Source organism: Agelaius tricolor, unplaced genomic scaffold, assembly GCF_023055355.1.
Source record: "Agelaius tricolor isolate 1412-34295 unplaced genomic scaffold, bAgeTri1.0.p SCAF_12, whole genome shotgun sequence".
In the NCBI taxonomy this organism is placed as follows: domain Eukaryota; kingdom Metazoa; phylum Chordata; class Aves; order Passeriformes; family Icteridae; genus Agelaius; species Agelaius tricolor.
Window position 1 is genome coordinate 2244059 of NW_027269272.1, and position 24367 is coordinate 2268425.

A 24367-nucleotide genomic window follows, 5' to 3' on the forward strand; every position below is an offset into this window, starting at 1 on the left:
TCTCAGGGCACCTTTCTTGTCACTTTTGCTCCACTGGGGCTGCACCTGAGCTCCCTCTCTCTGAGGCTGTGGGTGTTTTTTGGCTGCCTGCCTGCAGCTGACTTCAGAATGGTCATCCATGCCAGAAAGGTGGGCCCTTCCTCCCAGCCCTCCCTGCACCGTGTCTCTGTGCAGAGCAGGAGGTGGGAACAGGGCAGTTGTCACCACACACAGAGTAATTTATAAGTTAAACACAAATGCCACCTTCTGGCAGTGAAGCCAGTTGCTGCCTCTGTAAGAAGATGTTGAACTGCAGGGTAAGAGCCTCACCCCTCGTTAGAAAGGGTTTGATGCTTCAGTCCAGATTTTGCTGGGGTGTTCCTGGTTGTGGTGGCACTGCCAGTCAGGGTACAGTGCCAGCAGCCCCAGTCACCATGGCTGGCTCATGTCCCCTGCCATGCACCTGCAAAGTGCCTGGCCCCACTGCCTTGGTGAGCTCCCAGGCTGTGCTGGGCTGCCCCTGGAGCCCTTGGAGCCGTCCATGCCTGGGGAAGCAGTGATGTGAAGCTGCAGCCGAGGGGGAGCTGGGCTTGTACCACAGCCTCCACCTCCTGCAAGCTCTCAGCAGTGCACATGCAAACATGTTCAGTGACATTATGGACTGCAGAAATGCTTTCAGACACCTTGAGTAAACACCAAGCTGTAAGAGGCTGTTATTTCAGACCATAATTAGACACTGAGGAGGCAAAGCAGGCAACTGGTGTGGACCAAGGAGAAGACCAATATTTTTGGACTTGTCTGTATTTATATAAATGCGTGGATGTGGTGCAAATAGCTGTAGCTGCAGGAGAGGAACCTAAATAAATATCTACTCACTCAAGGGTATCAGTCAGTTTATTAAATGTAGCTGATATTTGCCTCCAGGCAGAAGGATACACTTTTAGTAGTTCTCAGTTTCCAAGTCTCTCAGACATTTCATGAGCAGCTTCCAACACCTCACCTTGACAGCTGCAGTCACCCTCTTCTGGAAGTGGATGGAGCTGAAGCACAAACCTTTCTGCTGCACCAGTCCAGTCTCAGGCACGTGCTGGAGATCACACATCCCTCTTGCTGCTCTGCTTGCTGTGAGATGTCCAACAGCTGCACTGGTGCAAAGCCATGGTCTGTAATTGCCACAACACCTTGTAATGACCAATACCAAGGGCATTTCTGATTTTATGCCATGACTTTCTGTGCTTCTAGATGAGAAAGAGACAACTTAGGATCCTCACTGTAGTGGCTCAAGGCAGGCTCACCTTGTTCCCACAAACACACATCCACAGAACCCAGCAGCTGCTCCTCGGAATGGTGCAGGAATGCAGGCAAATCCCTGCTGCCAACACTGCCATCAGCCCATGACAAACCTGGGCCTGAACATGGTTTCCTTCCTCAGGGCTCCTGACCTGGCCTTTATCTGTGCCTTAACAAGTGAAAATAAAGAAAAAGCCAGACTTGGCTTAAATGGAGAAGAAATAATTGCCCTGTAAATACAGATTTGTCTCCAGCCTTTTTATTTATACAAGGATTCAAAGAACATATTTCAACTTTAGATAAACAGTGCAAGAGAGTTACAAGTACCTTGGTAACAGAAAGAAATAGATAACTGTCCAGCTATGCTGATAAGTGAAATAATTCTTACTCCTGCAGATAGAAATGCATCTGTTTAAAGCAAAGGTGGACTTTAGATATTCTGCTATACCTTAGCCCCTACCAAGCCCACCAGAAAACAACAGGCAGCTTGTCATCTGTAAATGAGAAGTAGCTGTGCTCTCAAAGCCTTTGGAGACCCTCACCATTGTTTAAAACATACACATTATGGCACAAAGAGCAGGCTGAAAGACAGAGACACTTGGAAATCCACCATTTATGGCTCTCCCCTTCCCAGAGATTGGGCCTTTGTAAATATTTTTTCCTACACCACAAGCCCCTCCATACACCTGTCAAGTATGAGGCCTTTTCACACCAGAACACGATGGATTTCACCATCCTGATAGCATGGAAGCTGATGTTTCTCCCCAGCCAGCCCAGTTCCTCAGCGATCCCCTCATGCAGCCAGCCCAGAGCAGCCATGGGGAGGTGTCACAGTGTTTTCCAGCAGGCAGCAGCCCAGGAAATGTCATTTATAAGCACTGAAAGGCCCCAGGTTCTGCACCAGCCCAACCACAGGCTCGGGACTTGTCTGGACCTGGGTTGATTTCAGCTTGTTCAGCCACAGCAGTGGTAGTTTAGTCAGCAGAAATTTCAGTTTGCTTTAGTTTAGAGTTGATATCCTGGGGGCTTTTGGCCGTTTCAGCTCCTGGGGAAGGTGGCACAGCCAAACAACCCCAGGGCACTTAATGGAGGCAGCTGGGGAAACACCTGCAGGGCAAGGGAGAGCAGAAAAACTGAGGGGAGCAACAAAAAGCAGCAGTGCAGGCTGACCATGGGCAGACATGAACCCCAGAGGACACAGGGCCACCACCACTGAGCCCTGCTGGGCACAGAGGGGCCGAGCCCCTGCACTGCCCACCTCAGGCTGCTCTCCTGGCCCACCCTGGCCTGGCCTCTGCAAGGTGGCAGGAGGGATGTGCAAGTGGGAGCTCAACCCCAGCCCAGAGGTGAAGGCTTCAGGAAGGGTTTCCCCTGCATAACAGATTTTACTGTTTCTTCGAGGCTTTGCCTTATTAATTTGCACTATCAGGTTTTTATCTTGTAACAGAACCACTACCTGGGGCTATTAAATTGTTAAAATACTAACTGGATAATCAGTAAATTCCTGGCTTCTCATTTAAGATGTGAAGGGGCCCATAAGAAGCTTTGGAGGAAACAGGCAGACAGCAAAAAGTAATTGCACAGAAATGGAAGTGACTTTCAAGCTCCCATTCTGCAAAGCAAACCATTGACCTCAGCATCCATGTGTTAAAACCCCAACCCAGCTGTGTTTTGTTGAGGATACAATGTTTTAATTCTTCCTCCCTCCCCCAGCTCTTTTTTTTCCCTTTGGATGTAAAACTTCTGCAGAATTGGTTGTGGGGATTGTTGAAGGTTAAATTTATATTTGCAATTCTGATTTAAAAAGTTAAAAAGAAAAGATAGGAACTCTTTAGAGCAGTAAAAATCACGTGAGTTTGCCATATGTCTAGCAGTAAATAAATCTAGACAAAACCACTGCTTACATTTATCCTCTCCAGGGTTCTGATGGGTGTAGTGGCACTGTCTGTCCTTCAGCCATTGTCCAGCACCCTGTGTTCATTTCTGACACCCAACCAGATCAGGTCAGGTGATTTTTGCCTTGCAGGAAGGTGAGGCCAAGGCAGAAAGGATGCACAGTCAGTGACACTGATCACTGTGCCTTGGAGAGGCCAGTCAAAGCTGGCCTAAAATCTCTGCCTAGTCTGAGGCAGCCTCAGTGCCACCACTGTGCCCCAGGGAGGGCAGGAAATGAACTGGCTTTCAGCATTACCTGGCTCATGTCCTCATCTTCCCTTAAATTGCACACTTCAGAATCTGCTAATGTTAAAAATGTTTTTTTTTTCCCCTTTCTTAGAAAACAGCCAAACCCCAATCCCATAACGTTTGCTCAGCCCAAAGGCACATCTCCTCTGGCAAGACAGAGCAGAAATGCTCAAATGCTGTGCAAAAGCAAGAGACAGCCCAGCTCTGCCCTCCCTCTCACCCCAATACAAACCTGTCTGAAGCTCAAGCCCAACCTGTGTGTGCTGCTGGCCCAGGCAGTCACAGGGACTGTGCTGTACCCAGCACCTGCTACACCTGGGCTCCAGCCTGGGCTTGCTGTTCATGAGGCACAGAAGCCTCTGGAAGCCTCAGACACACAGCTCTACCAAGCACAGACACTCCTACAGCTACATGAGGACATTTATAACTTCACCCACCACCCCCAGGCTCAAACGTGGCCCAGAGCCCACCCCAACGAGCAATTTGGGGTTAGGGCAGCTGCCACATCACCCAAAGGCTGTGAGTGGTGGGATGGGAGCAAAGGGTGAGCCTGGCCCTCCCCTCAGCCCAAACAGAGCTGCCAGTGGTGTCTGACCTGCTGGCTCAGCCTGTGCCTGCAGGGGTCAGGGAAGGTGAATTGGATGATGGGGAAGGAACAGGGGAAGTGGGAATCCATTAAAAACCTTCAGTACAACTGAAACAAACACCAAAGGTAAAAAGAAATCCCAAACAAAATGTTTCCTGTTCTCACATTCCCCCCTGGTGGGTGCTGCCTTGAGCCAGTGCCCTGGGTAGGGCCCATGGTGGTCCCCACCAGCCTCTCTCTGCCCTAGGGCAGCTGCTTGAAGGGGCACAACCAGTCCCAGAGGTCCAGTTAGTAAAACATCCCTGGTCTCTCTTATTACCAAGAAAAAACCTGGATTCCTGTCTATGGCTGGGGCCAGAGAAGGAGGAGGCAGCACAGCTGTCACACAGAGAATCCCACTGTGCACATTTGCATCTCTCTGTTACCTACAACGGTACTGCACTGCAGGTACAATTTGGACCATTGTTACTTGGGTAAAAAATGGCTTTCCAACTAGCATGCAAAGAAAAAGTACCCCAAACCCCAACCCCTAACACTCATTCCCAGTCATGTAGATGTAGGAAACCTACATTTCAAATTGTCCTCAGCTACGAGCTCTAGTCAAGAAACCCACTTGTGAGCTTTCCAAAGAAAAGCGAGTTCTGCATTTTTGGGTCCAACAGCCACTGCCAAACTCGTTCAGTTCAACCCAGCAAAGCTGCTCACGCTCCTGCGTACCCCACTGGAGGTGAAGGGCCGTCTCTGCCCAGCTAGGAAGCACAGAGGAAGAACCCAGCGAGCCCTGATGCAGCACGGGGGCCGTGCCGAGGATCCCGGCGCTGCCCGCGGCGCTGCGGAGCAGGGCGGGGCAATTGCATATTCCACTGAGGCAGCAGCACGGCTGCCCTGGAGGGCTCGGCCCAGCTCCCCCGGAGCCCTCTGCAAAGGCTGGTTCCAGCCCCAAGAGCCAGTTTGTGGCAATAACAAAAGTAAAACAATGAGGTATGGAAAGAAGGGCCCAGCATTGGGGAAAGACCTAGAAAGAAGAAAACAGCTCGAGCACTGCCAGAAATAGCAAACAACTGAAACCTTCTGAAAACCTTTTTCTCCTCCTTTTTTTTTCTCCTTTTTTTTTTTTTTTTTGCCAAGGTGAATTAAATATGTCCTTTGGTTGGTTGGTTGGTTGGTTGGTTTTGGCAAAGTGAAGCCCTCAGCCGCAGTCTGTTTCCTGGCTGTGCCAGCGAGTTACCGCCACAAGTGCTGCGGGGCGATGGCAGCCACCGAGAGGAGGAGGAGGAGGAGGAGGAGGGAGGCAGAAGGCAAAGATCTGCTGCTGGCCCCATTGATGCCGTGTCCAGACTGCTTAGGAATAGCGTGTGTTTCTGGCTGCCTGGTGCTGGGGCTCTTAGAAAGTCTTTTGCCACAGACGTCATCAGGACAGCTGTCCCCGCTCCCAGAGCCGCTCATGTCATCACCTGTGCAGAGACAGACACGGGGTGAGCACACACTGCACACACTGTACACACACTGTACACACAGTGCACACACAGTGCACACACTGTACATACAGTGCACACACAGTGCACACACAGTGCACACACTGTACACACAGTGCACACACAGTGCACACACTGTACACACAGTGCACACACTGTACACACACTGTACACACAGCACACACACTGTACACACAGTGCACACACAGTGCACACACTGTACACACACTGCACACACACACTGCACACACACTGCACACACTGTACACACACTGTACACACAGTGCACACACACACTGCACACACACACTGCACACACAGTGCACACACAGTGCACAGACACTGCACACACTGTACACACACTGTACACACAGTGCACACACAGCACACACACTGTACACACAGTGCACACACACACTGCACACACACTGCACACACTGTACACACACTGCACACACACACTGCACACACACTGCACACACTGTACACACACTGTACACACAGTGCACACACAGCACACACAGTGCACACACAGTGCACACACTGTACACACACTGTACACACAGTGCACACACAGCACACACAGTGCACACACAGTGCACACACTGTACACACACTGTACACACAGTGCACACACAGCACACACACTGTACACACAGTGCACACACAGTGCACACACTGTACATACAGTGCACACACAGTGCACACACAGTGCACACACTGTACACACAGTGCACACACTGTACACACACTGTACACACACTGCACACACACACTGCACACACACACTGCACACACAGTGCACAGACACTGCACACACTGTACACACACTGTACACACAGTGCACACACAGCACACACACTGTACACACAGTGCACACACAGTGCACACACTGTACACACACTGCACACACACACTGCACACACACTGCACACACTGTACACACACTGTACACACAGTGCACACACAGCACACACAGTGCACACACAGTGCACACACTGTACACACAGTGCACACACTGTACACACACTGTACACACACTGCACACACACACTGCACACACAGTGCACACACAGTGCACAGACACTGCACACACTGTACACACACTGTACACACAGTGCACACACAGCACACACACTGTACACAGTGCACACACAGTGCACACACTGTACACACACTGCACACACACACTGCACACACACTGCACACACTGTACACACACTGTACACACAGTGCACACACAGCACACACACTGTACACACAGTGCACACACAGCGCACACACACTGCACACACACAGTGCACAGACACTGCACAGACACTGCACACACTGCACACACTGTACACACACTGTACACACAGTGCACAGACACTGCACACACTGGGCACACACAGTGCACAGACACTGCACACACACACTGCACCTACACACTGCACACACACAGTGCACACACACAGTGCACACACAGGGCACACACACTGTACTCACACTGTGCACACACACAGTGCACACACACTGCACACACACACTGCACACACACACTGCACACACACTGCTTTCCTTATGGTGGGCATGGCCCTCCCCTTGCTGCAACCCCGGGGAGCTCTGGCCACCAGCCCTACTGTGGCCACCCCCTCCTCTCTGCATCCCCCAGCGTGGGATACAAGCCCATACCTGACCTCCTGCTGGCTTTGGTCACCTGCTGCTGCAGCAGCTGGAAACTCTGGAGCAGACAGGAGCAATGGCCCTGTCAGCAGGGCTGGGACTGGAGCCCTGCAGGTTCAGTAAGGCACTGGGAGCAGCACAGCCTCCAGCCACCCCACAAATTGTCTGCACTCACGCAGCCCCTCGGCAGCCCCAAGCCAAAAGCCAGGCTGCCACAGCCACTCCCTGCCCCCAGGCCCAGCAGCAGCATCTGCAGGCTGCAGGGACACCTGTGCAGACTGCAGGGACACCTGTGCAGGCTGCAGGACTGCTTGGCTCCCCTGACCCCCCTTGATCCTCAGTGGTTGTGCTGCACTCACTGGTGTCCTGGAAGTCCACATCGTTGCCGATGTTGGCGTTGCCCAGGCGGTTTGTCATGATCTTGAGCTGCATGATTTGCTGGCGGATGGTCATGTCTGGCTTGGTGATGTCCACCTCCACCTCTGGGTTGTTAATCTGGTTAGCCAGGCCATCCCCCATCACCTCGGGCAGGTAACTGGGAAGGAAGGCAGAAGGTTTAGATGTCTCCCCCCAGCTCAGCTCTTCCTACAGACACCGGGATAAGCCAGGCTCTGGGAACCCAGAGAGGCTGCAGCCAGTGCCACCTGTGGAACAGCCTCTGCAGCTGGTGTTTGCTGGGCAGCCCAGCTCTCTGGATGGCTGAGCCATGCTGCCATGGCCAGACCCCAGCAGAGGGTCTCAGCTTGCAGGAGGTGGCTGGGTGGCCTTGCAGCACCCCTGTCCCAGCATGGGGAGGGATTTCCTGCAGGAAAGGCACAGGGCTTGCTCTCAGGCTGGTACCAATGGGCCCGCAGTGACACTCCCCTATGGAAAATCTCTGTCCATATGGGAGGCTGAAGAGCATTTTAATCCCTGCTTGATTGAACCCTGTGGAGACTGACCCTCTGGGACCACTGAATGGCCCCAGCCCAGTTTGACCAGACTGGCTCCCAGGGAAGCTTAATTAGCTGGGAGCTGTCAACCAGAGCTGCACTGCTGCCTTCCACAGTGCCCTGGTCCTCCTGCTCCTGCAGATCTGGGACACTGCTGGCACCAATGTGAAATATGGAAGAACTGAAGGTGTTGACGTCAGGCTGGCAAAGCCAAGCCCAAGAGGACGGCAGAGAGAAGAGGAGAAAGGTGCATGTCCAGCAACTGCCAATGTCCCCTCAGCCATCCTTTAACCTTGGCTGGGCTAGGAACTGTTTCTGTAGCTGTTTAATGTCACCCAGGTGTCCCCTCTCAGAGCAGGTATGGATAGAGGGATGTGTGTGCAATTCTCTGCAGCAGTTCTGGAGCTTGTGTGGTAAATCCAGCCCTGCTGCCTTCTGAGTGCATGTGGAATTGCAGACCTGCTTCCTTGGTAGAAAACTGCACAGTTATTTCATGGTGAGTGCATTTCAGTGCTCAACCCTCAACACACAGCAAAACCACACCAGGCTTGCCATTCCCAGGCATGAGATTTCCAGAAATGCAGCATTTCTATGGACAGGCACAGACTCCTCACTCTGAACAAGCAGGGCTGGCTGTGATGATGTGTAAGTGCCTTTTCAAACCCTTCCTCTCAGCCCAGGCTGGTGTTCCTGGCACTGTGAACCACTCCATACCTGCCCTTGGTCATCCCATTCCAACATTTGTCATCCGACACTGAGCTGGCCATTACTTTTTTGCTGCACAGGCTGCTGGGCAGGGTGATCCAGTATGTCTTGAGAGCTGTCAGATTCCCTTTGGCATCTAAAACCTGTAAGCAAAGGAGATGCTCAGGGCCACAAGAGCTCTGGGGTGCCCCAGGGCAGAGGAAAGTACAAGGATTCTGCATATTTTTTGTTTTACCATCACAAAATCTGTTTTCATGCAAAATATCATCAACCTTCCCCTAAAGACCAATCATCAACCCAAGTGCCCAAGGCTAAAGGTTACATGCCAAGCACTGCTCCAGTAGCACAAGACCAATCAGGAGAAGACCATCAGAATAGGAGCCTCTTCAGGTAAGTCTGGCACCAAATCCCTGGGAAACTGGTTATCAGCAAACTGGTTATCTATTGGTTATCAGTGCCAACCCTGCAGAGGCTGGAAGAGCAGGTGTGCTGGGTTACAGCAGCCCTTGATGATCTGATCTTCTCCAGCCCCCCGAGCGGTGTGACCCGGCCCGCAGGACCCGGAGCAGCTCCAGGCTCAAACCCACCAGCATCTCCAGGGCCTGGGCAGAGGACTTGGCTTCCAATGTCACCTTCCCCCGTCTCTTCTTGTCCTCACTACTGGAGCCTTTTGTGTTGATTTTGGGATTTCCACAGCCTTGGAAGACCTGAAAAACAAACCAAACTCTCTATCCCATGTTTCGATGCCATTACTTTAATTATTTAACTCCACAGTTATGGGTTTTTTTCCTTCTTAAGTATATTTATCCTTCCTATTGCCAAGATTCTCAGAGATTCTGGCTTAGTTTCTAGTGCCAGATGTGTTTTCAGCACATTGTAACTGGTTTTGGTTACCACTATGGAGCAAAATATTCAGCAGTAACACATGTTTTTGGATGAGTCGCCAATATTGATATTAAATTATTTATAGCAATTTTATCTGTTCTTCTTATGACTGGAAAATAAAATCCTGGGAAGAAAAAGATGGGAGTTGCTGACACTCATTGCATCAGTGGTGTGGGCTTCAAGACTACAGAGCATGGGAGCTTCACTGATGGACAATAGACTGATGAGGGACTATGCCCATGACTCCTGCAATCAACATCCCCACTTGGGAAATCGATGTGCCTCCAACAGGGCACTGCAAGGACAGCAAATGTGTCACAGTCTGTCAGGTTGGATGTTTCAGGGGCAAATGAGGCAGCAGAGCTGATTTATCTGTTCTCTTCAGGTACCTCCTATCATCCTAACTACCTGCCTGGGTGGGCTTTGTAGCCAGAGGGCAGCAGAAGCACTTGGAAGGTCCAAGCCCTCATACCTGGCCTCTAGGGTGACATGAAGGGTGTCCTGGAAACTCCAGCTTCTCCCAGCCTCTGCATCAGCAGTGCAGGCAGCTGCACATCACCAGGGCTGGGCAGCTGAGCCCCACTGGTGGCAGGAGAGCTCAGAGGGCCAGGCCGGACAAAGCACCAGAGCTCAGGAGGGACTTGGCACTGTCAGTCTGAGTCAGGATGTGCCAGCCTTTACAAAGGAAGCCACCTGATTTGAAAAGAGGGCTCCAAGCTTGTTGTGGTGCCAGGCTGCTGTCAGAAGCTGTTGATAAACCTTGCCTGGTGTCCCCTTGAAGCAGAGGAGGCAGGGCCAGGCAGAGCTCTGCTGACACAGCTCGTGCCACCTGCTGAACGTGCTGGCTCAGCCACGTGCTAACCTGGCCAGGAGCCCCTGTCCGTGTGTCTGAGGGACACTCAGCCCCCAAAGGCCCCTCCTGGGTGCCCTGTCCTGCTGGCCAGATGGATCTGATGACTGCAGCAGTTCAGCACCAAGTCAGTTTGTTTGTTCATCAGTCTCATTAGCTCTGTGCAAAAAACCCTCCCTGAAAAGTGAACGTACAGCATTTTCAACGTGGTTCTACCAAAACAAAACCTTGGTTTCACTGCTGTATCTTGCTGGCCCCTTCCCAGGAGATAAAAGTCTGGGGAGGTGTCCAGGACAGGGGCAGCTCCAGCACAGTGTGGTACCAAGGTGAACCTCTTGCCACTCTAAATGCTTCAGGTGAGAAATGCAAACTGCTGCTGGAGAAAACACAACTCCAGCAGACTGAGGGCCAACAGTCCCTGAATAATGAGAGAAAATAGCTGTTTGCAGCCTCTGACAGCTCCTGCTGCCTGAAATCCAAGAGAGAGAAAGGGAAGTGTGAAGAAGCAGGGAGAGGGCTCTGTGCTGCCCTGAACACAAGGCTCGGTACCACGAGTGCTTCTTTAGAGCTTCACCCAGATCCCAGGACAGCCTGTGACAGGGTGGCACTGGGGCCAAGGCCACTCCTGGCTCCTCTCAAAGAAGGCATTCTGTGGGGAGGAGTTCACTCTCTGCAGGTGCAGCTGCAGGAGCCAGAGGCTGGGAACTGCCCTCCCTTGGCATAACAAAGGGCACAGGACCTGTGGCACCAGCCAGGTGACCGGACACTGAGAGAGCCAGGCCACACTTCTGCATGCTTGGACTGTGAGGGGATAAAAGTTCAGGAGTTCCTTTGTTGGCCTCAGAGGCACCAGCTCAAGCTTTATTTGTGTTACTGTGCTGTGAATAAATTGCTTTATGGAAGGAGACTGCCATGGGAAACCTGGGATGGAAGCAGTGAGGAGACCTGGTCTGGCTGTGTGAGTGGGGTGTGCAGGAGGCAAGCAGGGACCTGGGGGCTGTGACCTGCCACCCCCAGGGGCTGCAGTGACAGTCTCTGATGGTGGGACAGTGGCTGCCAGATGCCTCCTGACTGTTCAGACTGGGAGGTTACCTTAACAGCAGTGCCCTAGGCCTGGGTCATGTCCCTGGCTCTGAGATGGCCAGGACTGAACTCAGCTGACAACAACGTCCTCCATCTGATGGCATTGCCATGCTCAAAACCAGAGCTCAGAGCTTGGCAGCTCCTGCCCCCTGCTAGCTGTGCCACCAGCAGAGTGCTCCATTCACCTGGTCACCAGGTCATACTGAGGAGCTTATCAATCATGTTTGGTTGCTCCAACCAAACACCAGTTAGACTGTTTAGCCCCTTTCATTTCACCAGATTTACTGTATTCCCCTTGGAAACACCTTTCTTTGCAGATGATGCTATCTTTTCCCACACCATGGATTTGCTTTTATGTGGAAAGCCTCAGTCTAACCTAATGAGGGAAGAAAGAACATTGCCTTTCATGTCAGAAAAGAAACCTAACCCAGTACTTGGATGCACTCAGCTGTTAGTGCTTTGATGTGTGCCAGTGAATTCCTGTTTGCCAAGCAACACTTCTGGCCCTTCCCTTATCCAAAACCCAGTTAGGACCTGTCCCACTTCTTTCATCTGCATCTCTGCCCTGTCTGTGGGATAGCTGCAGGACCTGGGGAGTGTCTGGGCAGAAGGCAGGAGCCCTGGAGGGCTGCTTTTGTTCCCAAAGCTTCTCTCACCTGCAGCTACAGAGGTGACTGTGGTTAAGTGGATAAATATACTAAAAATAGAAGACCAACAGAAGAGACCTTCATGATACATACTTCTTGGGAGACAGGTGAGCCTCAGGAGAGCCTGGTTTGTACTCTCCAGATGGACTGCCAGATTGCAGCTCTGTCCCCTGGCACCACCTGATAGCCCAGAGTTTCCACTGCAGAAGATCCCCTTGAGGCAGGTTAAAGCAGCTGCCTCCTGTCACTGGGGACTGTGCACTTTGTGTAAATGCCTCAGCTCAGCCCAAACAGCTCAAAACTCCTCAGTACAGAGGGCTCTGACAGCAAATGGCACATGCATCCCCCAGCACTGTGTATGCAGCCCCACCTCCTGTGCCTGTACCCAAAGGAGGCCGGCTGGATGTGGCAGGGAGCACCTGCAAAGGTGGAGAAAACAACTCTGCTGTGTCAGATGGGTGGTAGGAAACCAAGGTAATTTATCATTAAAAGAGTGGGCATTTGCTGCTCTCTTTCACTCTTCCAGTTCAGCTGAAGAGTGAGCACAAAAGAGCACCTGGTGTGTCCTCAGGCAGGCCCAGGCACACTCTCTTACCTTGCTTGTGATGGAATCCTTGTTTTCCTGCAGGTTAGAGATGGCTTCAGCAATCCTCATGTGGATGGTGCCTATGACAGTGTCCACGTTGTAGGGCCCGTCGATGCGATCAGCCACCCCCATCAGGGAATCTGCAGAGCAAGGCAGGCACAGCTCTCACCACCACTCTGGGCAAAGCAAGGCACAGACAGCTCATGCTGGCTGGGAGAAGCTGCTGGGCCCTTGGCAGGTCTCCTTGCTGGGAGACACCTCTCCATTTTCACTACTGCCCAGGTGCACACTTGTTTTCCCTAATTTATGTAGGCAAAGCCACTCTCTGTGGCAAAGGAACCTCCTGCAAATGGTAAATACACTTTGGGTCGAGTGTTCACCCAAAGTAACCAGCATTTCCCTGGGGGATACAGAAAGGAAGACCAGAAAACTGGTGCAGAATTATTAAGAAACAGCAATATTTGGCCCTCACCCTCCTAACTCAGTGCATGTCTTCAGCAAAGCACTGCAGCCAGGAGAAAGTGGGAGAACTGGGGTCAATAAGGTGCCAGGGACAGTGGATGTGGGAAATAGCTTCTGTGGCAGTGAAGGAGGGAGAAAAGCAGTAATTCTTGTCACCTTCAGCTCTGGAAGGACAACAGCCAGGGAGATATCAGGCTATGCAGGTACACAAGCAGACCAGTATGCCCACAACTAACTGGTAAACAGGACAGGGAGTGACTGAGGGCTGCCTCAGCTCCTCTTGGAAAGCTCTGATGTCCCAGCACTCCCACCTGCCCTGGAGGCTCCTGCTGGGACGGCTGCTTTGGGACTGTGCTTGGATTTTGGATGGTTGGATTACTGTATAGAATTTTCTATAAATCCATTTCCCACAGTTTACAAAGAATTACCAATCTCTGCCTACCCCCAGAGACAATTCTCAACTCTCCAGCTGGGTCTGAAGGAAGGACAGCCTATATGCTCTCAATATAAGGGGGTAAATTTTGGTAACTTTTTGTATTCTGGTAAATAAGATCTCCTGCAACACTGAAAAGCTTGCAGTTTAATTTTGCTGCCACTCAGGGGTTGTGGTGTCATCTTTGAGACTGTGTATTTCAGACAAATAGTGCCTTGCAGAGGCACTAATCTTGAGATACAAACATTTAAATCAAAGGTTGCACCCCTAAACAGTGATAAATTATATCTGAACCACTTACTATAAAAATCTCCCTTAATTTGACCTACTCTAATTTGTCAAACTGAAAGAGTAACTCTGTTTTTAATGTAACAAAATCATCTCTGGCTACGCAGAAGGGCCTGGAGAAGGGTGAAGGAAGGACACCACCAGTGAACTGCTGCCTTTGACTCCATAATTTGCTCCCATCCTTGATCAGTTTGTGACCTCTGACACTGAAATGCAAAACTGCAATTTGAAAGAAGCTCCAATTTCCTCCTAGCTGTCACCCCTTGACAGTGTCTCTTGGGAAGAGGAAGCCAGAATAAATGCAAAATGCACATGGAACTGCTTCCCTGTCAATCAAGGAAAGCTGTACAGTGGTGTTCCAGGAGAGGCTGTCATCCTGCCAGGAGAGAGTGACAGGAACAGTTGGCTGGCTCCAGTCAGAAAGGCCAAAGGGCCACCGAACCCCTGGGGAAGGGACAATTCCTCCTCTCCTTTGCAGCAGGCTCCCAGTTGCTCCCACAGAACATTTCCAGTTAGCAGTGGCACAGCTGGCCTGGGCACCTCTCCAGGCAGTGCCTGCTCTGCTTCCCCATCCGTGCTGCAGTGTCCCTCGAGAGGCAGGTGACACTCCTTGACTTTGTGGGGTTTCTGTCCTTAATGCCAACCCTGAGCCAGCCTGGGGCTGCAGCTGGGGCTGAGCTGGCAGCTTTGCTGCCAAGGCAAGGCAAAACAAGGCCAAGGCCAAGGCCATGTCCTTTGGTGCTGCCCTCCCTGAGCCCAGACAAGCAGCAAGGCTCCCTCAGGACTCAGATCCCTCCAGCTGTGCAGGCACAGTGGGACACAGAGAGAGGAGCTTGCTGGGTGATGCTGTGTGGGCACAAGGAGCTCTGAGAGCTTCACCAGTGCAAACAACTCCCCTGAGCCTCCCACCGCCCTCTGTGCTCGCCAACACAGCCTCGGGGAGCTCAGGGCTGATGGGGGGCAGCTGTGGCAGCTGCAGCAGGGAGAGGCCATCTCACCCATCAGGTACTTCCACTCGGTGCTGAGGTCGGCCTGGTTGGCCAGGCAGCCCTTGACGACGTTGAGGCAGTAGTTGTTGCAGGGCCTCACGCTGGCCATGCCGCGGCAGTGCGGGCAGTACATCAGCTTCATGATGGCGCGGGTGCACTCCTGGCTGAGGGACACCTGGGGGGACAGGACACAGTCAGCACAGGCTGCTCAGGGGCATGGGGTGAGCTCCCCCTCCCCTGGGCTGAAGGAGCTGGCTGTGATCTGAGAGGCACCACAGCCCCTGGGGAATGGCCCAGGAAAGGCCATTTCCCCTCTCACTGCCCCTCCTTCCCCAGCCATTTCCCCTCAGTGCCCCTCCTTCCCCAGCCATTTCCCTCTCACTGCCCCTCCTTCCCCAGCCATTTCTCCTCTCACTGCCCCTCCTTCCCCAGCCATTTCCCCTCTCACTGCTCCTCCTTCCCCAGCCATTTCCCCTCTCACTGCCCCTCTTTCCCCTGCTCCTCCTCCCTGCTGAGGGACAGGAGCTCCGGGGCAGCTGCAGTGCCTCAGGCTGTGTCTGAACCCAGGCTTCTGGGAAAAACCTGAGAGCGCCATTCCCATTCCAGCCAGGCCTGGTGGCCACAAGAACACCTCGGGCAGTCCACCAGCTGTGACCTGGGCCCCACACGGTGCATGTGTGGCATCAGTGCCACCACCATGCCCCTTCTGGAAGGTTCCCTGCCACTGTCCTGCAGACACAGGTGTCCCCCACACAGTGCGCCTCCAGCTTCCTGGGGGATGCACAGTGAGGCCCTGGACACAGAACCTTCCCAGCTGGCATCTTTGGAAAGCAGAATAGTCCTGGGGGAGGACTTGCACATTTGCAAATGTGAGAGCACTTGACACTGGGAAGTGCTGGCTCTCTGTGAGCACTTCAGGAACTGCAGGCAGGCCTGGGCCAAGCCACGCTGTGCCAGCAGCTCACAGGCCCTGCATGTGCAGCTGGCTCTTTGCAGGACTCTGGAGGTGGCTCTGCCACCTTAAATTAAACCCCCCTGGTCCTGCAAGCACAGAGCCAGCAGAGAGGAGAGCAGGGCCACAGCCTGAGCAGCACAGCAGTGTCCCATCAGCCACGGGCCAGTGTCCCCAGCTGCCGTGGGCAAGGGCTGGCAGTGCACTGAGGGGTGAATAACAGCCTGGCAGGCCCTGCAGGGCTGCTGGCACAGCTTCATGTTCCCCTGTCTTGCTCTTTTCTCTTTTGTGGTCATTTTCTGTCTTTGCTCAGATCCATTTGCAATTCCCTTGTAAATATTTTAAAATAATTTACAAAAGAGAAACTGAATGTCTATATGAAGTCTCCCTTAGTTCCAGATACTTGACACTCACAAGGAGCCCAGAGGGGAAAAAAGTGACAGAAGGGGCAAATCTTCAAAGGAGAAATCCCTGGGCCTCCAGCTGCAGCTGCAATGCTGAGAACTTTACTACTTGTGAAAAATACTTTGAATGTGGCATTCTGGGGGACTCCAGATTCAGTTCTGTACCCTTGGGAGAGCGTGAACATGCTGAGCCCAGTACCAGAGGCTGTATCAGAGAAAATCCCTAAGCAACCCCCTCCTGAAACTGCCTGTGTGGTAGCTCCTTGCTTCCAGTAAACCTTGGAAAAATATGCTGGATGGTGCTGAGGCTTCATTGGGCAGGAATGCTCTAAAATAACCTTGGGAGAACCTTCTTCAGGATGAGGACAAAAATTTCTAAGTTTCGGAGAGAGAACCCAAGCAGAGCCTCCTTCCCCGGCCTGGCAGCCCAAGGGGACTGAGGATAAAGCTGTGCTAGAGGGGCTGAGCCTGGCAGGACCCCCCACACCCCAAAGTCTCCCTCAGCTTCCCGGGCCAGCTCTGGGTCCCTGTCCTGGACAGCTCCTGCAGGCAGAGCCGGCTGCCATGTGCCTGTGCCACCAGGAGATGGAGGCTCTGTCCTGCTGCATCACACACACACTGCACCTTCAGCACAGGAGGAACAGTGCAACCACCACTGCCTCAGCACTGCAACAAAGCACAGGGACAGGCAAACAAAGGAGGAGCTTGTTTTTCACCTCTGGATTTCAATAACCACTGAATAGTGGCTGAAAAGACACCAGGTAAGAACACGGTGCGTGCCAGCACAGGCTGTAGCTCCAGACCTGAAACCAGAGCACTCACACAAAAAGCAGCATGCAGATGGGAAAGGGGCTGTGACCTCCCCTTCTCCAGGCAGAGCAATCACCAGCATGACACAGTGACACTCACAACCCAATCTTGTAGCCTGCCCAGGCCATCAGCTCCTGAACACAGCTTGTTCCCTGTGCTGTCCTGGCACAGCCAATCCCAGCTCATCCAGCTGTGGCCACAGGGCACTGTCACCTCCCACTGCACAAACAGGGACCTGGGGCACAGCTAAGTCCTGGAATGTGGGGCTTCCCACAGCATTGAGGGCAGCCAGAGCATCCCACCATGTGCCTTTCCCACACACATCCCTGGTTGCACTGAGCAGATGTTGGAGCAGAGGGAGCTGAAATATTCTGGAAAACAGGAACACAGCTTTGCCTGCAGGAAGCACCCCTGAGTGCTGTGGGCCAGCCCCCCCCAGGCTGAGAGGACAGCCACCAGAAAGGACACAAAGCTGCTGATACCCTGCCAGAGCCCATGGCAGGCACTAGGAGAGGCAAGAGACAGATTTTGGCTTAGAAATGTATCTCCAAGGCCCTGTGCTGCAGAGAGATGCCTTCTGTCCTCCTCCCCATGCCCTGTCACCAGCCACACTGCCCATCACCAGGCACACCCCCGTGTCCACGGCCCTGCAGCTCCTCTGGGATGCTGCCACCTGCCTTGGGGCAGTGGGTGCAGCCAACAACAGCTCCTGAGCTTAGTTTCAACTCCTGAGAGCATGGAGGGAAAAAAAAGTGCGTGTGCACCTCAGTTTCTGGATGCCAGAGGGTGCACTGGCAGTCTGTCGCTCTCACAAGGTGGCTTTGTCTCCTGGAGGACAGTGCAGTGTCCCTCTGCCCCAGGAGTGGGAGCCTGGCCCCACAGCCTCCTCTGAAGATGAGCAGGTGACCATCCATCACCAGCACTGCTCTGTTGAATCTGGCAGGTGTTGAGTGTTCAGCCTAATCTCTTGGCAGAAAGGATAAATATTAATTTTTGCAGGTGCAAGACACCAGGCTCCACTCTCTTTCCCCAGAGAATGAGTCCAGCCTGTCCTGTTGGCAGCAGCAGTCCTTTGGCACAGGCTGCAGAGGTGAACTGAGAAAAAGAAGATAAGTGTAGTAAACCCCATGGACCTGGGCAAGGCCCCATGGAGGACTGGACAATAGGAACTGCTGAGACAGCAACATAAGTTCCTGTCTCCCTGCCCCCAGCCCCAAAGCTTATCTCTGTAACCCTACAGGCTATGTTACCTAACCCTTACTATTGGTCAAGTCTGGATCCCCCTTAACCCTATAAGAGGGGCATACTTTAGCCCATTTGGCAGAAGAAGAGCTGTGGCTGGGACTCTTCACAGACTCCCCCAATAAACATGGCTGTGGAAGGCCAGGACCTCTCCTCCTCCTCTCTGGTGTCTGCTGCAGCCTCAGCCAGGGGCACCCTACCTAGCAAGCAAGAGCTGAGATCCTAAGAGAGCTGATATCACTAAAGAGCTGATAATCACCCAGCTTGCTCGAGGGTAGCCCCGCGGTGACAGAGCTAGCCCAGCTTTCGGGCACCCCTGAGGACTGGGCTCCCAAGCTATCTTGCACTGCTTGACAATAAGGCCAGAACAGAGGCTTTATTATGGATAAGGGAGCAGGAAGAGGAACCACACCAAGTATTTTCTCTGTGTTTTGCTTGGCCAGAGCTTAGTATCTCTCTGTTCCACCCAGCCCATGGACTACTGCTCCACACAGGGCAGCAGAGAGGGAGGGCTTGGGGCTGCCAGAACCCCTCCCAGCCCTGATCCTGCACCTTCTCTTTGGGGCACTTGCAGCATATAAGGAAGAGAGTCCTTCAAACATCTTGAGGTGCTCATGGATTAGTTTGCTGGTGTTAGCTTCCAGGTTTTTTTCATCCATGTTGTATCCACACAGGGGAATCCCAGCCCCGGTTTGGAGCGGCTGAGGATCCAACAACACAAGCAGGGGGGCACTGCAGCTGTCCTGCCTCCCTTGGGCACACAGCTCCAGCAGTGCAGTGGGGAGAGGAGCTCCTGGGGCTACTGGAGCTGGGGACACACACACACACACACACACACACACCCCCTCCCTGGCAGCTCCTCCCCAATGAACTCTCCCAGTGGCAGTGAAGCAGTTTCTCCAGGCTGGAAAAGGCCAGGCTGAGAGAAAAAGGCTCAGGCTGCACACTGAGACATCTTCACCTCCCACTGCTCTCACCCCTCAGCCTTCCCAGGAACCTGAAACTCTGAGTTACCCCTGCCCAAGTGGGTGCCAGGTGAGACCTGCAGGGAGTCCCTCAGCTTCCCAGACAGACCTGCAACAACTGATGGGTCCATGAGCAACATCCATTCACCACAGTTGGTCTGAGGGCAGGAGCATGAAAAGTCCTGAAGATGGAGTGAAACCTGACCAAACTGCTCCAGCTTTAACTGATCTGGCACAGCATGAAGGAGTACATGACAATAATTGATTTTTCTAAGTGCCATCAACCTGGCCCAGTCTGTGGCTGGTTCTCCTTTAAGGAGGCTTTAGTGGCACCCAGAGTCTTTTCTTAGCTCAGTGACCTAGAAACTGCATTAAGATGTCAAGAGAACATGCACAATACAGTGGAGAAGCCATTTCCCAAGAATCTGAAGAAAAGATCATTATTATTGAGAGATATGGCTTGGAGCCAGGGCACTCATTCAGTTGTCAGAGGTATAAATAAAAATGCAAAATAAAGCTAAGCTCAGCTTAAAAATACATTGATTGTACGTCACTGCTCAGCTAAAATCCACATACCCTATTCTGATCACAGTGACATCCACAGATACAGTCCTTTGAAGTGTAAGCCCAGTGATGAAGTGATAAGGAAAAAATGTTATCTTCTAAGATACACCCAAAATAGGGGGGAAATCTTACTGAGCAATAAATAATTTTAATTAAAACTCCTTTACAGCTGGGGATCCAGAAGCAGCAATGAGGTAATGCAAGGGGAACAGGTGGCTGCCTCACAAAAGGCCCAGTTCCACCCCAAGCACTGCCATTTCAAGGAGGCTGCCAGCAGGTCCAGCTCTGTGCTTTTCCATGGCCACTTCCCAAAGCCTCATGTGCCCATGTTTTGGTGGTGGAGCCACCCAACCAGATGTGAGCTGCTGGAGGCAAAGACCTTTGCAGGCTTTCCTGCCTCCTGCCCTGGTGCTGGAGCTCATCTCAGGTTCTGTGAGCTGGGATTTGCTGTGTGACTCCCTGGCACAGTGTTTGCTCAGCAACCAGCACACAACAGGCACGTGGGGAGATAATTTGACAGAAAATTGAGAACACATAATTCTCTATTCAGAGTGGCATTGGTTTCCTTAATTTTTCCTCCTCCTGAGCAACGTTTAAATCAATTACAGTGAAATTAATGACTTTCACAAGCCATTTGCTGAGAGGATGGGCTGGGGGATTAGGCACTAACTGGGTTCCTTGCCACCCCCCAGCCAATTTAGAAAACATTCAGTGTGAAAGGCTTTTAACAAAGAAAAAAAAAATAAGGCTCCTGCCATGTAGTTTATTAACATGCTTTCCAAGCAGAGAATCACAGACACACAGGAGGCTTGAGGATAACAAGAAGTCACCAACTCTCTCCCTCTGCACTTCAGGAGAGCAAAGTTACCCTTCAGACCACCTAAACACAGCTTTAGAACAATTATAAACTTTCTGAAGCACAAACACAGGGAGGACAAAGTACTTGCAGAAGGGCAAGCAGGCAGCTCCAATGCATGAGACAGCCCTGCAACGAGGGCCCAGAGACACCTGAGTGCTGCCAGCTCTGGCCATGGCCAGGCCTTTAGAGTCCACAGGACACAGCAGCACTCTGGCCAAAATGGGCTACATTTCTCCAGAACAGAGGAAAAAACCTTCCCATCCTTCCTCCGTGCCTACGAAGAACAATCAAACTTGTGATTTGCACATTCAGCCCAAGTTACCCATGGCTGTACACCTGCAGATGCCAGAGGTAACAAGAACAGATCTTCTAGAACCATGGAACACTTTCCCTCAGCCCCACCATGGTCTGTTCTGAAGCTCCTACCCAGGTTATGTGCTGATTTCCCAAACAGCACCCACTGACCTGCAGGGCTGTTTTTACAGTGTAAGGTTTGGTGCAAAAGAGGGGTACAATTTCTCCTGACCCCAGACCTTGCTGAACCTGCCACTGTGGGAGGGATTTTACTCTTCTGAACTGGGACCTTGTTTGAGAAGTCTCACAGAAGAACAGAGAGGTAAAGAGGAGAGGCATTTTCTGTTCTTACCTTAATGTCTCGTGCTTCAAAAATATCCAAAGCCTCCAAAAATACCCTGGGCTGTATTGGGGCATGAAAGGACCATGGAAGTGATGATCTCACTCACACACAGCTAAAAGCTGCTATACCCTCCTCACCCCAAAAACCATTTCTTTATACAAGTGAATTATTTCCTGAAAAGGTGTCTGAAGTACCAAAGTGTGAGATGCAGAGAGGAAGGCCTCAGGGAAGGGCAGCTGAAGAGGTATTAGTGCTGGGAGCAGCTCTGTCACATCCTGCAGTCACAGGGTCAAGCAATGATCCTTCCTTCCCATCCCTGCTTCCTGAGAGCTGGAGAAAAGTGGAGCTTCAGGAAGCCATAGGTAGCTGGACAATCCTTCCCCCTGTGGCAGCACCAAGCTCCAGGCAGAGCAGCACAGAGTGCTTGGGCTGTGCTCTCAGGCACAGAGCCTGGCTCAGGATGCCCTCCAGGCATGGGACTGAGCCCAGGGCCAGTGGCAGGGCTCCTCTGTGCCCAGCAGGAGATGGCCAGCTCCTCTGGCACCCAGAGCCTGCAGCCAAGCTGCAGATGCTGCTTTTGAAGTAGTGGCTTCAAACAAAGGAAAGAAAAGATAAAAAAAAAAAAAAAAAAAAAAAGAATTATCTGACCCCAAATCCTTTCTCCTTTTGAAGCCTGGCTTAAAAGTAAATGAGAACCTGCAGCCTAGTTGCAATGTGACTGGACTCCTCAGCCTTCAGGGGCCTTTAAGTACATCTGAAAGGCATTTAACACCAATAAAATAAGTCGAGCTCTTGCTGGTATTTTTCCTACCCCCCTTCTCCCCTTGCACATTCTCCCCAGGCTGCTGTGAGCCATCTGTGCCTTGCTTCCCAGGGGAAGCAGGGTTAGGTAGAGTGGAGAGATGTGGGGATGGAGAGCCAGGCCAGCCTGGCTGCTGGAAGTGCTGTCACAGCCCCCAGACTGTCAGAGGGACAGGGGCTGAGCTGGTCCTTAGCACTGCTGGTGGAAGTGATGTTCTCTGGGCTCTGGTCCCTCTACAAATCTCACCCAAGGCAGTGTGGGGGTGGCCTGCAGGGAGCTCTCTGTGCTGTGGTGTTGGTGTTTCCCACACTGACCTTGTCCCTGCCCTGTGGCTGCTCTCCCATTCCCTGCCTGGCTCTCATCTCCCAGGAGCACTGCAGACCCAAGGTGGGCACTGGGACCTGTGGTTTTGGTTTGGTGTGGGGTTGGTTGGGGTGAAACAAAACAGCTCCAGATGTGTCAGATATGTATCAAAATGTGCCTGCACTGACTCTCAGGTCTGTTTTCCCAGGCAGAAGGCCTTGCTATCTGAATGGCCATTCTAACCTCCAGAAGCAGCAGTTAAACCCAGTGACATCAGGCAATTTAGGTTTCCAAAGCAAGGGATGCTCTGGAGCCAGCAGACACAGGCAGGTCTCAGAGGCAGGCACAGGTGCTGGGCAGCTGGAGGCAGGAGCACTTAGAGCTGGAGACCTCCCCAGGGCTGGGGCTGAAGCAGCCACAAAGGCTGAGCCATTCCTGGCACCCTCACTCATGGGAATTGTAAAGGCAGCAGAGGGAAGTTCTGCCAGCTGTGAGAAAACCTTTCTGTGGCAGTGTCTAAGGGAAAGCAGGTCAGCTCTGCAAGCCACAGATCAGGCTGTGTGTGCTGGGAAATGCAGGCAGGTATTCAAAGCCACTCCAGTGACCCCAAATCCCTTGGCTGGAATCCTACAGCTGGGATAAAGTTGTCAGTGTGAAGAACAGCAGCTACAAAAACAGGTCAAGCAGAGGAGCTGATCCTGCTGGGCCAGCAGTGAGGAGTGCTCCTGAGCTTCCTTGGGATGCCCAAGAGCCCAGGAATGGGCTCAGAAAGCCAGCCCTGCTCTCTTTTAGAACAAACCAGCACTCAGAGGAGAGGTTTGTGTTTCACAGGGGAGCTGGCCAGCTCTGTGATCAGAGCTGTCTGCAACGTGCCCCTTTCACACTGGGAAACATTTCACTTTTACAGTCTCCCCATGGAGGCATCCTCAAATATTATGATCAAAAGCCAGAAGGGCTGTGATGTTCTTTGCACTTCCATGTGCATAACTGGAAATGTGCTCCATCCACTGGGCAGTCAGTGCCCAGTTTCTCTGGTGACAGGAGTGGGAGCTGCAGGTGTGCCCAGCCCTTGGCTGGTGCAGGGGAGCTGCTGTGGGGAGCACACCCTGCTCCCTCCAGCACATGGTCAGCAGCTGCCTTGTGCATGTTTATGCCAGCCCTGATGTAATTAGCACCTTGATGTGTGTTAAATGAACCAAGCTTTCCCATTTTTCAGAGTGAAACTCTAAAAGAAACAGCTGCAGGGCTGACAGAAATATGATTCTTTCAAAGTCTAATGAATTGTATAATCACTTCAGTCATTATTTTGCATCTTCCTTCCATAAATGCACAGCCATGAGTCCTTGGAGCACGGTGAGGTTTGAGCCTCACCAAGCCCATCATTCAAAACCATCCAGTTCCCAAACCTGTCAGGGATGAGGGGGCACAGGCACAATGTGCTGGGGGTGGCTGTGCTGGGTCTGGTGGTACAGGGGGACACAGAAAATGCCAGCAGAGCTCAGAGCCCCTCCTGCTGTCACCCTGGTGTGTTCAGTGCTCACTGTGGGAGGGATGTGCAGGATGGAGGCTGATGCCAAATCCGTGCCCTTCATGCTCCAGCACACCAGAGCTGCTGTTGGGCCTCAGGCCAGACAGACTGCCTGGGTCCAGCCCTGCCAGCCCAGCAGCCACACGGCCATTCTGCAGACTCAGGAAAAAAATAAAATTAAATATGATGGCTAGGGTAATCGAGGCAAACTGGGGCAGCAAAACAGGGAGGAGAATTGATCCCATCTCCCTCCAGGTAGAGG

General features: G+C 52.3%; 1 protein-coding gene across 1 annotated transcript in view; it reads right to left on the reverse strand.

The window, feature by feature from the left end:
• Positions 1-1512: 1512 nt before the first annotated feature.
• GPC1 (glypican 1) overlaps positions 1513-24367 on the reverse strand; it is a 208207-nt gene continuing 185352 nt past the window's right edge. The window contains exons 4-9 of the mRNA XM_071437117.1: positions 15049-15214; positions 12877-13007; positions 9404-9523; positions 8826-8959; positions 7539-7714; positions 1513-5493 (exon numbers count right to left, since the gene is read on the reverse strand). Of these exons, the coding sequence (XP_071293218.1) occupies positions 5264-5493; positions 7539-7714; positions 8826-8959; positions 9404-9523; positions 12877-13007; positions 15049-15214 (957 nt within the window). The 3' untranslated portion in view covers positions 1513-5263. The remainder of the gene's footprint in view (positions 5494-7538; positions 7715-8825; positions 8960-9403; positions 9524-12876; positions 13008-15048; positions 15215-24367) is intronic.